Here is a 14,589-nt window from a genome sequence, read left to right on the forward strand (position 1 = left end):
TTGAGCAAGCTTTCGGCAGCATGCACATTGCGCAACTTTGTAACTTAGGAAAAGAGACTAATATTAATTTTATCATTTCAATTTATTACCATCATTCGACCCTATTAGAAGACGGAAATGACTTTGGGGATGGTAAAACGGCTCAAAGAAGCTCTCCAGACACAAGTCCACGCAGATACGCTGAGGATTGAAACTATAGGACCTTCTAGGTCAGGGGTGGGCATCTGGGCAACCTGCGACCGTAGAAGGGAATTTGTGCGGCCGTCGTCACTTAATTCAATTAGTATGTGTTGGTGGCCGACGACATGCAAATTTAAATTGCGAATTTACTCCCGAATTTTCGAGAGATTTTAATTAATCTTCAAATTTTCTTCGCGCTCGGCGCGATTCAATACTGTATCATTTTTCGATTTTAATATAGTGACGTCCTTTGCAATCTGAACCGGAATCGTGTGCTCCTCACGACAGAAATTTGTTTCTGATACATTTGGGCGATTCCAATATATTTCCACTATACCGACAATCATGATTGGGGGGGGGGAGGATCAAAATTAACATCATGCAACCAAGTCATGAACAACAATTGGCCTACCCGAAGATGCATTTATCATTTATAACTTGCCCTAAAACTTCGAAAGCACTCCTCTCTGTCAACTCTACCGGTGAATCTGATCACATGGGTTGAGAAAGGATAATTATTTGACAGTGATATGTGATACTGCTACTAGTAATCACGGAATCCATTCGTCAATCTGCAAAATTTTTGCGCTTGACGTGACCATGACCAATCCCAGTAACTATTCATAACATTACCACTCGTCATTTCAGTGCGTATAATGGGCCGATAAGAAAAGTAGAATAGGCCTGAGTTCACCGGAAATTAACAGTTTAACTATAGAATGTTATCATTCTATAGTTTAAGATAGTCAGATCATTACGGCTGTGCCCTGGAATGCGACCGTATGCTACATAAGTAATGGAAATGCGGCCGTGATTAGCAAAAAGGTTGCCCACCTCTGTTCTAGGTGTTCAGCAGACATGCTAACCATTGCGCTACTGTGTAAACTTCGATACCGACCACAGTCTCAACTGAAAATCAATGGGTAATCAATGCATACTCCAACAAACTACCATAAATTAATAATACGTTATATACAATGTTCCATACATGATGCGTAATTCGGATTTGCAAGCATCAAATCCAGTTCACGTAAATCCATCCTCATTTCAGGATAGTCTACCTCGCCCACATGAAATATTCATGCGCGCTGCAGCAAACATCTCTTCCGTTATATTTCAACGGCGGCGCATCTTTTCGATTGCGGAACATTTCAACACAATTCCCTGGTGTTTATGAGTTGAATGTGTTCGTCATCGTATGTATGAGGATGATCTTATGCATGATAGTATGCTCGATTATCACAATAAGCACTCCCGAACCACTGCGAATATGGGAATGGTCGTAAATAAAATCGAATTCGGAGGAGGACGTAGGTTATATCGCCTCGTCTTATTGACAGAGGATAAGGTGTGACTCAGCGCTCGCGTGTCGAAATAGAATTTATTTCCTCACGCGTCGCTTCGCCAGTATTAGTGATGACAAGACGGTGTGCTGCACAAATACAATAATTACTTGAAATGCAAGGTTTGGCGCTAATGGGTTGTAATATTTTGCAAGCCCGTAAATAAAAACGTAGTTCCGCTGGGGCTTGAACCCAGGACCTTCTGCGTGTTAAGCAGACGTGATGACCACTACACTACGGAACTGCTCACGAGGCTCCTAGTCGTACCGTTATAATAATGTAACGCTATCAAATGAGTCCTTTCACGCGCCTGAGTTTGAATAGAAATTTGTATTGAGTAGTGATCTATGTAGTATTCATTAATCGTGTTCAACCGTTCGTATACCTATAGCATATACCGTTGTGCCGGCTTCACAACAGAAGTGTCATTTACATCGATTAATAGAATGATCGATTGCGCGCACACTACGATATCCCTCTGGGAATGTCACACACGAAATTGAATGATTTACAACACAGTTGGTGGCGCTGATTTTATAATATACGGCATCCACGCACAATGTTTACAATTACACCAAACGATTGTGATCATTATCTCCAATCAACAATTCATTTGTAATTCTCAGAGGACTACATATTATCGATTTGCAAGAGTCGCTTTGATCACAAATATAGCGAAGACGAGACCAGGGATTACATTTTCTAGCGATTGTTGATATACAGTGATCTTTCCAATTCTCTACTAGTTGCTGACGATTACCCCTGACGAGTGTCACCCGATAATATTCGGGTTCATTTCAATATGAATATACTATTCAACAGAAGTTATCTCAGTATGTGATGGAAATGAAATAATGTCAGACCTGTCATGCCAGCCGACAATATGCATCGCGCTTGGCGACGCAAAGATGATGAATTGCCGGCGTTGTAGCCGACTGCATCTCAGTAACAGCTGAGGAAATTTCCGCATGGTCAATTTATTGGTAGTTAGCAGGGCTGTGGAGTCGGGGTCGGAGTCGGTGGAGTCGGAGTCTGGGTACTTTTCGCTGGATGGAGTCGGAGTCGGAGTCGTGAAAACTAGAATAATTGGAGTCTTCGACTCCGACTCCGACTCCAACTTCTCTATCATGAATACATTTGCTTTCAAAGAATTTTCAACAGAATTTTTATGTACCACCAATCACTGTTATTAATAACCATGTAGATAAGGTGTGGCCAGCCCATGGCACGCAGGCCTAATTTGGCACACGAGAAGACTAGGTGTCGCCTGCGAGGTAATTCTCGAAATTATTTATGACATCAGGTACAATTGCAAAGCCAACCAAAATTTGATTAGCATGACCGCGAAATTTGATGAGGACTGAAACAACAGTTCTGACGCATTGACATATCCAGGGGCCTGCCACATTTATCCCAGATCTTCGTATATGACCATAAAGTAGAATATTTCATAGCAGATTTATTTGACTTGAAATTTTTCTCGGTACTTCGCATGATTCATTGTCACTAGATTTCTTGCATTCAGTATTTGAACCCCCTTCTGAAAATTATAAATATATCTACATATTATTCACAGAATTGAGTCTAATTATATTCGCAATTAGGAGATAACGTGTCGTCCAACATGCGACTTCGATTGTGCACTCGCAGCGAGATCGTCGACAAAACATTTGCACAAAATGATAGAGGCATGTTCACTGATACCGTCGATTTTGCTATGTCTAAACGTCGAATAATCCTGTCCTTGCCAAATGAGCCCAGTGGTATACAGATGCGACCCCCAATGTATGTTAGCAACATATTTCTTGATATATTTCAGTCATTAACTTGCAAAAAAATTTCGCACCTCGCGCGACCAGGGCCTGATTGCGCACTGCACAGTTGCATGACATATTGTTATCAATTTTAGAGCGTATTGATATAAGTCATGTTTGCAATGTTACCTAAAAAAAGGTTATCAACATTCCAGTTGCCCGCGCAATGGTTCGTAAATCTCATGTGTCCCTTTGGTCGAAAAAGTTGCCCTCCCCTGATATAGATAAAATTAGACATTACTCGCAAATTACAACTCAGTTGCACAGGGGAAGAAAATCGCAATGTGCGTTTTCGCGATGCAGTCAAAATTGATGCGATTTTTGAAATTATACCATGATATTGTGACAGAGCAAATGCATCGGCTGGTTTTGTACAATTGTAAAAATGATGTAAATATGACCAAACGATGCTTCCCACTTGACAAAATAATTTTTTTTGTAGTGTATAGCTTAGCTGTTTGGGTCGAACAAATGATTAAGAAAGACTGCAAGTCCCAATCCTTGAATACTTGATTAGGTACATGTAGACTAGACATAGGCTATGGTCTTTGACTACTGAACTAAATTCCATTTATGACCAATGTCTATTAGTAGTAAGAGTGTGTGTGCTTGTAATCAGGATAGTGTGCAATGACAAAATTAGTAAGTTCAATCTCTTTATTACTTGCTGACTCATACACAAGAGCTACACATGGATTTTTTATCGACATTTTTATTATACAGGATTGGATATCTGCCATATTTGAATGATTCATACATTTCAGGATATTAGAGAGTCCATGTTATAAAACTTGAAAAAGGAAGGATATTTAGCAAATCTTTCTTTCATGTTAATTTTATCGTGGATAATTCGAGCTGTGCCACAATGAAACAATTTAGCATGCCACCGTTAATCATATGTTTGCATATGTTTGCTGGCTATATGATAGTCATTCAACCGACAATGTGGCATATAATTTTCGAAGTAAATTGATAATAATGCTGGAGTCGGAGTCGGGAGTCGGAGTCGGAGTCGGAGTCGGAGTCGGAGTCGGAGTCGGTACGTTTAAAAACCCAGGAGTCGGAGTCGGAGTCGGAGTCGGTACGTTTAAAGACTCAGGAGTCGGAGTCGGAGTCGGAGTCGGTATATTGAAAATGTGTGGAGTCGGAGTCGGAGCCGGAGTCGATGGTAAAATTTACCGACTCCACAGCCCTGCTAGTTAGTAACGTTAAGATTGACAGTATAAGATATGATTGTTTACTATGACATCGAATGAACTGTTTTCCCCATATCTTCCTCAAAGATTTGAAGGCGCTATTGCAACTACTTACTCCAACTTTGTTTCATATAAATACATTGCTAATAAAGTGATATTTCAATAAACCTATTTATCGCCTATCGTTATCGCTTATGACATGATATTGATATCTACAATATTACATTTTATTCTGGGTGCTTTTACAGAGTGCGTACATACAGCCTATAGTACAACATGGATATTGGATATACATCGCATGCGGCTCTTTGACACTTTGATTGCGGCTCTTTATTGCTTGTCATTTTGCTAGAGAGGTTTAATCTAATTATAAATTGATCCATTCTATCACATATAAACGATATGCGTACCGTTTTCTTGTTGTTTCTATCCCTATGGTTTACATTTGTGAAATTTAGGGGTGGTGGCACTACATGGTTAGAACTTGACAATTCAACTCTCGAAACGAGTTCACACAAAAGTTAAACTCGCAGCCGCAACAATGGTGCATGGTCAATTGCCATCAATCAATTATAAATCATTGTGTTCAACAATGAGCTTGATAAATTAATCAAGGTAGCGCAGGTCACGATCATTTCCGAACTAACAATAGTGAATACGACGTTTCCATTTGTATTGTATATGCTAGCAATCACTGCTGAGTTTAGCCAAGAAAATGTCATTGCGAGATAGTTGCAAGAAAAGAAACTATGAACAGGAAAATGGAACTTTTAAAACGGAATGGGAGGGGGAGTTTACATTCAGTGTTAAACCTCATTACGAAGCCAGACACCAACGTTTTGCCAACGAAGACAGATCTACGGAGTAATCAAGATTACGATACTTCCTTAAATGCTTCGCAGCATTTGAAGGAACTGCTCCTCACTGCTTTGACATAATATCAGACTGATTTCAAACAACTTGCAGCCCAGGTGGAGACGCACCGTATCATCACACAATAATAAACTTCATTCGATAGCCTACATTCCCTTGTGACGTAATAAATTCAGATTTCCGAATTTTTGTGTTGTGGTATGAGGATCGCGCATGAAGCAGGTCTGCCCACCACTGGTATAGATTAATGTTAAGCAGGTTTTCAGACAGTGTTTATGTCATCAAAGCGATATTCATGATCGGGTTTGGTAAATATGACCTCATTCGAGGAAACGCATGGGATTTGTGATGGCGTAATGTGTGCGATGGAAGTTCTCGAGATCACTTCGAGTGTTGACCGTAGCTAACAAAATCATACACAAGGTTTCCGTTATATGTTCGGTAAATATGGTTAAAGATATCCAATACACGCGATCCATATGACCATAAATCAGGGTAAATACAGTTATGTGCTGGATATCAGAGAACAAAAAAAAACGTATTTGAAGATATTGACAAGATTGATTCCATGCGTTTAATCACAATAAAAATGAATTCGTATTTGAAGTCGGATTTACGGTTGCAGCGCAGGACAGGGATTGGATCGTCTCACAGCGAATAACCGGGTGCTATCTGCTGGATAAAGCCTCCGAACACAGACTGAAGATGTGTTCGCAAATTAGGTCGAGAGAAGGGACGCAAAATAAACTGCATTTGTCAACGACGGCGACATGAAATTAAACTAAATGCGACGCCGCCCTTTCTCAATATATCGCATCTGCAATTGGAGCAGTAGATTCTACGAACCCATTGCTAATTTCAGATATAAGTACGTAAAATCTAGAATTCTTAAATTGAAAATTCCGGAACCCTCGATACAAGGGTGCTCAAAATCGAATCGTAGCTGGTTCAATTCTAATTTGAAAAATCCCATATCGATTCGATTGCAATATTTCTTATTCACGAGGTTGTGCATGAGACGCTCTCAATCGAACTTGGACTAATCCACAATGAAAACCAAATAATTCGATGTGGCTGAATGGCGGCTGTCAATCAAACTCGCTTCACATAACAAGAGTCGTGCATGAAATATCCGCGATGTGTTGGTTTCTGGTAATCGATGTTCAATAGTAGGTTTCGATGAATTACTGATTAGGGCCACCCAACCCTAACCCAGCAAACAGATTTCACTAGTTAACAAAGTGTCTTACCAGGAAATCCCCTTCGTTGTTGTTGATAGTAATATAATATGTGTCCTCCTCTTCGCGATCCAATTCTTGCACTTGATAGACGCTCGCCTTTACGCAGCTAGTCCCCGTCGATTCAGAATACATCGGGGTATTTGTAGCCCATGTGGTCGATTCATGCCGTTCAGATCCTCTAGACGCACCCCGAATTAATCTCGGTTTGGCGGGCGTGGAGCTTGAGTAATTGGCAGTGGGCAGTACAGTAGTGTGAGTATCGTCTATGTCTTCGAAGACAACTTCAAAATGCCTGGGATTCGGTGTCGATTTCATTCGCGTGGGCTTTTTGAAGTACGATTCATCGTAAGAGTAGTTGACGCTGCTAATTCCGCTCGGAATGACCTAGAACGAAATTCCATAAGTTTATATGCATAATCCCTCTACCTACGATTTGACAATGTATCATTACATGTGTGGAAATGCACATAATATTGGCGCATATAGTTCTGTACGCTTTAAGCTAGTGGTTCCCAATCTTTTTACACCGTCGCGACCCAGTTTATTATTTGAAAATATCCCGCGATCCACAAAAAAATGTCAACACCCTCGCCAACTCCGGAAAAAGGCAAACGACACCCAGTTTGAAAAATACTGTGTTGTACAATAACACTAAGAAATCTGGTAACATTTTTAAATCTACGAAAACCCTATTCCGGATTCCGGATACAAATCGACATATTAGAGTTTACTTCTAATCATAATTAAATCCACGTCCATATCTCATAAATCAGGGCTTGTCAAACTTTATTATCTAAATTCTCCTCTAAGATTTTGCACGATCCATCACGGTTAATATAATAACCAGTGTGGAACAGAAAGTACTTCACAGGCTTGCTGCAGTAAGAATCATGCTTGGAAATCAAATGTAGTTTACGGTTTTCATTGTTTGCCGTTATGAAAGTGATGCCATATTGTAAAATATTATTGATATACACGGCCGACGTGACCTACATTACATTATTATCACTGATCAACGCGTTTGAAGCATCCATTGAAAGTTCAATATGCCAAATGTCCATTGTCCAGAACTGCGCGGGAAATTCGTTTACTCTTCGCGGTCACCAATTCGGAAAGCCCTTGGAGCCCAAATAACTCGATTACGATCAGAGGTCAAATGAAATTGTGTGCAAAATGAATATTAGTGCGAATCAGTCTGTGAGTTTATGGCGGATTTTGTTACGTCAGTTACTACAATGCGTATCAAGACTTATAAGCAGTATAAAGCGTATTGCATCAATGCATTGCGAAATATAACGACACAGTCAGCTTACGTATACGCGCTACGTACAACATCACATCAGAAACATGACGAATCTATCCAGTGAATGGAATAGCAGCGGATGTAAGATATTTGCTACAATTTTGACATAACACAATAGCGCACTTGCAAGTTACAATGCACATTGCATGTGTGAACTGATGACAACTCTGGTGGCCTTTACGAACCGCACTCATATGAGTATGCGTGATTCAATACCGTATATCAAATTCATTTCAATATATAAATCCTAAACAAATGCTGTTCAAACGTTCTCTCCACTTTACTGCACCTGTTCTGCTGACTTACGAAAAAATAGTCATGCATTCCGAAACCCCCACTTCCGCGTCCATTGCTATTAAGACCCATTTTCGCTTGCAAATATGCTTCAAGTGGTGCACCAAGCACCATATAATGCATTCGGAAACCCCCACTTCCGCGTCATTGCTATCAAGGCTTATTTTCGCTTGCACGAAACACCACATAGAGAACTCATACAAGTGTTCCAAATGACTTTTAATCATGCAATTAATCGTACCGAGATTACATCTTTATTATATCAACTATTCAGACACGGCAACACTATTTAGGAGACTTAGTAATATTTTTTGTTAGGTCAATACTATTTATATTGTATGTGAATATATATCACCCTAAGGATTGTCGTTTCAAGCCCGTCTATACGCGAAGTCGATGTGAAGCATCTTATCAGGGCGCAATTCCAAGTTCCAAAGTCAAGTCCACGCTATTGCTCAACTCATATCTCGTCTAGCTACAGATCTCTACAGACAACCCTTATTTACCTATTTTCTCTTTCAGAAACTTTGAAATTATGCATATGGATCTGCGTGGCGTATGGGGGCTGTATCTGTTGCCAAAAGCATGGGGTTAAACTGCCAAGTCATTTTGGCGATTTCACGAAGATAATATGATGCAAATATACTGCAAAACCACTTTCCCTTCGTGGAAAATTACAAAGTAAAAATTTGAACAAGCCATTTATGATACAGAACTTCAGAATAACGCGAAACAATAACTTCATATTGTTAATTTATTCGATAAAAGCTTTTCGACTGACCCTCATCAGAAGCGAACGTCAGTGATAGGGTGGATCAAATTCGAAATATAAGAACTGTTTTTGTCTATGACGTGATAATAACAAAAGCAAACAACTAGTTGACGGGCAAGATACGGCAGTAACGATACAAAACAAACGTTAACGTGTACATATTCTGTTATAAATAACCGAGAACACAGCACACAACATTAATGAAATATTCCAAGGGTGTAGTGTAAAGGCGTTCCTTCTGGCGACAGAGAATCGGCTTTCGCAGCTTTATCACTGACGTTCGCTACTGATGAGGGTCAGTCGAAAAGCTTTAAGCGAATAAATTAACAATATGAAGTTATTGTTTCGCGTTAAAATAAAAATTACTCAGGTTTCAGATATTGTTTAAGTGGATATGTAGATGTCAACTATGTATCTATATACGAAACTACTTGAATAATGCAAGTAGAGGAAAGCTATGTCAGTACAGTGCTCTGAAGATGCTTACGTACTTCAATACTAACCACTTCTCTGCATGCAGTAGGCTACTGTTAAGAGATATCCAGCAACTTACGGTGCCTATCAATTTTCTTTTTCCCGAAAAACTTCCTTCCGCGGCGGTAAAAGTGTAAACTTCGAACATTCCAAAGCTCTCGCCCATTCCAGAATTATCGCTTTCGCAGACCTTGTCCGACTGTCCTAAAGTATCCAAGTTGCGACATTATATAAGGCTACAGCCATAGCAAAAAGTCAGTATAAATTGTGATTGCGCACTATGGTAATCCAGTGAAGTGCTGGTTTGGGTTCGGGACATTTATGCTTGAGGGTAGCGTAATTGAAAATACTGGCATTCTCACAATTGAGATTCACCTCCGTTAGCGGCGGGTTTTAGTGTGGTCGTCAGCAATTCTTTAACACGTGAGCGGGGGAGATAGCGTAGTGGTGAGCGTCGGCGTCGGAGGTTATTCTGGGCGCCTCGTACCCGTGTCGCTGTTCTTACGGCGACCAAAAAGCCCATAAAAAAGACAGAATGAAGAACGAAAAAGAGCAAGAAACAGATTCTAAGAAGAACCGACGAAGAAAGAATAGCATCGAAGAGAAGACTGTGGCATCGGGCACTAGGTCGCGTTGGAATGGTGGATGCCAGTTCAAGAGACCCCAACTGGCCTGATTGGAATCGCTGGCCTTTTTGCCTGATATATCAGGTGAGCATCGATGTCAGTTAAAGTAATTTAATAAAAAATAATTGAGAAATAAAACATAGTGTGAGCACAGGACACCGATTCCAAACAGGCCAACTGGTTGGTCGTTCGGCATCCCCGTATCTGTTCATTACATCGCATTGTGTGTCTTGTGTATCGCATTGTACATTGTGTTTGTGTGTGTGTCTTGGGCATATGAAAATATAATATGTCCTTTGATTGATTGGCATCGACCTTAGCGTAGTGATTGAGGCCCAGCATTTTGTAAGTCGTCGAGCATTTTAGCTACTGCAATCACGGAAATTCTTTGCGATACCATGCTATCGTAGTGAGAAGTGAATATCGAAATGACGCGATATGCGCTATCGAAAATGCGGTCTAACATTTCGGGTTTACTCACACAACAAAAAAGTCTTATGCAACCAATTTATCACGAATATAACACACGGCCATATTTGCATCGAAACAGCATTGAACCAAATAAGCGTTTAGCAATGCTTGTTACGAGAGGCTTTGATTTATTCCACCCTGTATAATCGACTACTTCGTTTGAGGCATCTCCGAATATTAAATGCAGTCATATTGCTATTCGCTGTAAAGTGCAGTCGTCAATGCTGCATGGATTGATACGTGTGTTGTAACATGCGCTATTGTATATCCCTACTTGTAGCGACAATACGTGTTCTATGATGCAACTCGTAACGGATGTCATCAGCAATGAAGCTGAGCGTGTATCATAACTACCGCTTGCCAAATTCCTGATCTATTGTCAAAGATTACAAGCTACGACACTCGTAGTATTATCATAGTCTGTAGTCGGTGTTTGCTTGCTAAACCACCACATATTTACTATTGGCAATATCCCATACGAATGATCGCATCAGGAAGCTATGTTCTTGGAAAGGTACCGTGTTTACGTTACATCATCTGACACGGAAACTTCATACACTGGTTGGATTGAAATCCATTCAACACCAGAAACAACTTTACAGTATTCATGCATGAACCAAACGCTCAATAACCCAGGTGTAATCATGCATAGTAAGGATAATTGATCGACCGATGGCAATCGAGAAGAAATTTGAGTAACCATAAGTTCAATAAACAAGTACCTGCTGTACGCCGGGCAAATACGGAAATAGCTACCAGCAAGTACCATTTCAGCGGAAGGTCATCCATCCGAACTCAACAGATATTCTTCGTCGTCGCGCAATACATTCATGCATACAACCGCAATGCTTGACGATACGTATTCAAAATCACAGCTCCTTTAAGCCTATTTTCCTATCTGTACTGGCGTCCATACTCGCCCGAGTCCATTATAATTATGAGAGAACGCGATTACAGTACTATCGACAGAATGGACTACGTCGTTGCGGTAACGAATCGCACGCCTTTTACTTCGAGCCAGTCACTCTCGTTTTCACAAGTGTCAAGACCTGAATATGCCATGTGCTGAAACCAACTAATAACGTTGCGGTAAATGGCCTCGTCACAAAATCCAACCATAGTCATTCGCATTGATACGCGAAGTCATCTCACGATTCACGAAAAACTGTGTATGTGTTATTGTTGTAATCATGCACGGCTCACACACTACAGATATTAGATTGAAGAGACTTTTTGTGTTACAGAACTTTCATATACATTTTAATAATATAGTCATTGTGAAATATATTACAATTACAACCCTAATTAGATCACAATACTCAGTGAATTCATTACATGAACTGATTTATCACCCCTTTTGCTCATTACACGTGGAATTTGAGAAGTTGTGAAAAAGGTGGGTTATTGACTGCACGAGTGTACTTGCGTTTTATAGGAGTAAAAGTAGAGTGTTATTTCTTGAGAGAGAGAGAGAGAGAGAGAGAGAGAGAGAGAGTCTTTATTTTCATCCAACCAAAATACGTAACAAACGGCAGTGATGGTGGTACAGAAAATATGCATGCACAGTATTCGGTATTAGATAGGAATGATCGATAAGACGTGAAGGTCATCTAGTCTGGTCACACCAGCATCAAACAGGTACACTTGACTCTGAACAGTCTGGCTGTAAAAAATGTTTAGTTCTCAGTTGCTTCTTCAATAATCAACAATCGTAAGACTATTTATTTTTTCATCTGAACAAGACACACACAATGCAATGCCGAACGACCAGTTACAGTTGCAGTTGCGGTCTCTTAACTTGGCATCCACCTTGGCCTAGTGTCCGATGTCACAGTTTCTTTTTTGATGTTAGTCTCTTTTCCGCGGCTCTTTCTTGCTCTTTCCATTCCTTGTGAGTGCGCTCTTTCATCGTGTCTTTTTCTGGGCTTTTTTGTCGCCGAAGAAGGGGAAGAGGAGCCCAGAATCCCCTCCAACGCGGAATCGAACCTGGGCCGCCTCGGCGCTTATCGTCACCCCTACTCTATATCCCCCGCATGTATTATCAGTTCACAACATTACAAGATTGCGATTCAGCGACAAAACGACTATAGTTTAACAATCAAACTCACATACTGCCAGGCGTAGTTATTTTTGATACATGCCAATCCAATTCCGAGGTAAAAAGTATATTATTATCGGTATTTCTAAGAATAAATTTTTGTTAGTTTTGGCTGTGTCATAAATTAGTACTTGAAGACTCGAATTATTCATAACGTTTCAGCTCCGACTTTTCACAAAAGTATTACATCCGTGCAAACTACATGAAGATAAATCAAATTGACAACCATGTTGCCGAGCAACATTTTCACTTAATGGGCCAAAACGGGTCCACATCAGACTCTAGTTTAAGAAACCGTTCATTGAACACTTGCTATCCTCGCTTGAAACGCGCTCTTTATAATTATAGTTGAATTCCAGTTTTTATTTACACAACAGTCTGCCCTAAAAAGTCTCTTTTTTGGCATATTCAAATGTTAGCCAGTTTTGGCATCTAGTTCTTCAAACGTCAATAGTAACCATGCCTTAATATCGGTCTACGGATGGTAATGAAAACACGAACATGCAAACGAAGTTTATTAACCAGGGTATCATTTAAAATAAATGCCTGGTTATTCAAGAGTATATCTTCCAATATGTGAAGAGTCAGCGTAAAATGATTACATTGTTGCGTTATAACTGAGAAGGGTTTTAACACGGCGATATGCAACGGACGGCGATGTCAGTGAGTGGACGCATGCTCAAGCCGCCACAGTCGCTGTAAAATAAATGGTGAAGATGTTAATACGTAAGTACAGAGTATTTTCGGGCAGATTGACATTTTTCTTCAGGCTTCGCGCGATTTAGTGCCCATATACATTTCTTGATTTAAATATGGGTATCTCCTCGCAAACCATAATTTACATAATCGAGTCTTTACAATAAGGAGACAACGGTATATTCCTATTATCGCTTGAGAATGTTGGGATGCTTCAGTCTGGATGTGTACACTGTACAGCCCGCCCAGCGCCGAATTGACAAAGGGGGTTGACGAAGTGGTGTGTGCGACCTTGCTAAAACAAACACATTGTAGTCTCCTTGATTTCATTATATTTTTGGACCTCCCATCCCGATTTTTACCTTTGCTGACACCTTTTTGTCGGCTTACAGAACAATACATAGAGACGATTGAAGCAATTCAGCTTGCCAACACGACACTGGAAAGTACAAATTAACCCTGACATACTGTAACCTTATACGCAGATCTGGAAAAAGCGAGTAGTCAATTTATTCGACTCGAAGTCGAGTATTTTAGTAGTTGAGTCGAGTTTTATCGTTTGTATTAATTGATATCCTCTTATTACACTTACTTCGCAACGTCTCTCTTCCACCTCTCTACATTTTAAATATACCTACCTTTTTAGTTCAGTGTTGTAATAGCTTGAATTTATCCCCAGTGGTAAATATAAACCAGGTTTGGACCGTAGCCTAAATCGTATGCGGAATGAGCTACTATTCCCAAATAGTACACTTATTCTCTTACATTTGGCGAAGCACCATGGAACGAAAGTGAGGAAGAACACTGGTTCGTAGCAGCACCCAGCAGCCCTGCATTCAAATGGATCTCGTATCTTGCAATCGACTCTCAGATGTGGTGGTAAATCATTCTTTTTCCGACATCTAGTAACGGCTGGTGTACAAAAACATGTAAAGTGAGATCCTATGGATACCCGTATGAGACCATTACTGGTTTGCAGTCGCGTGAGTATGAGTTCGTGCTTCACTGTTCCAGTATGGTTGGTGACAAAAACTAGCAGAAATCGGTATCCGACTCAGTTGTAATTCGTTCCATTGTCTAATTGCTTGAACATATGACTGGCGCTACTGAACTTGAGCATTGCTTTCACAACTGCATTCATTGCAGTAGAGAATTTATCAACTCGAAGTCTTTTCGTGTGCCCCTTATCAAGAGTTAACGCAGTGGTT

At 40.3% G+C, this 14,589-nt stretch overlaps 2 protein-coding genes and 1 non-coding gene across 4 annotated transcripts in view; all 3 read right to left on the reverse strand.

The window, feature by feature from the left end:
- LOC145450707 (protocadherin gamma-A10-like) overlaps positions 1-11,682 on the reverse strand; it is a 47,979-nt gene extending 36,297 nt beyond the window's left edge. The window contains exons 1-3 of one of the 2 annotated variants that reach the window (XM_080329207.1): positions 11,310-11,682; positions 9,570-9,694; positions 6,657-7,031 (exon numbers count right to left, since the gene is read on the reverse strand). In XM_080329207.1, coding sequence (XP_080185333.1) covers positions 6,657-7,031; positions 9,570-9,694; positions 11,310-11,376 — 567 coding nt within the window. In that variant the 5' untranslated portion in view covers positions 11,377-11,682. The remainder of the gene's footprint in view (positions 1-6,656; positions 7,032-9,569; positions 9,695-11,309) is intronic. The other variant, XM_080329208.1, reaches the window with a different exon arrangement.
- On the reverse strand, positions 1,695-1,767 carry Trnav-aac (transfer RNA valine (anticodon AAC)). Its single transcript has one exon. It is a non-coding gene; the product is annotated as a tRNA-Val (tRNA).
- A 1,505-nt stretch (positions 11,683-13,187) lies between the features above and the next one.
- LOC145450706 (uncharacterized) overlaps positions 13,188-14,589 on the reverse strand; it is a 36,693-nt gene continuing 35,291 nt past the window's right edge. The window contains exons 21-22 of the mRNA XM_080329206.1: positions 14,147-14,293; positions 13,188-13,381 (exon numbers count right to left, since the gene is read on the reverse strand). Coding sequence (XP_080185332.1) covers positions 13,365-13,381; positions 14,147-14,293 — 164 coding nt within the window. The 3' untranslated portion in view covers positions 13,188-13,364. The remainder of the gene's footprint in view (positions 13,382-14,146; positions 14,294-14,589) is intronic.

This window comes from Botryllus schlosseri, chromosome 11 (genome assembly GCF_051294905.1).
Source record: "Botryllus schlosseri isolate E-star chromosome 11, Bs_hap1, whole genome shotgun sequence".
NCBI classification, from domain to species: domain Eukaryota; kingdom Metazoa; phylum Chordata; class Ascidiacea; order Stolidobranchia; family Styelidae; genus Botryllus; species Botryllus schlosseri.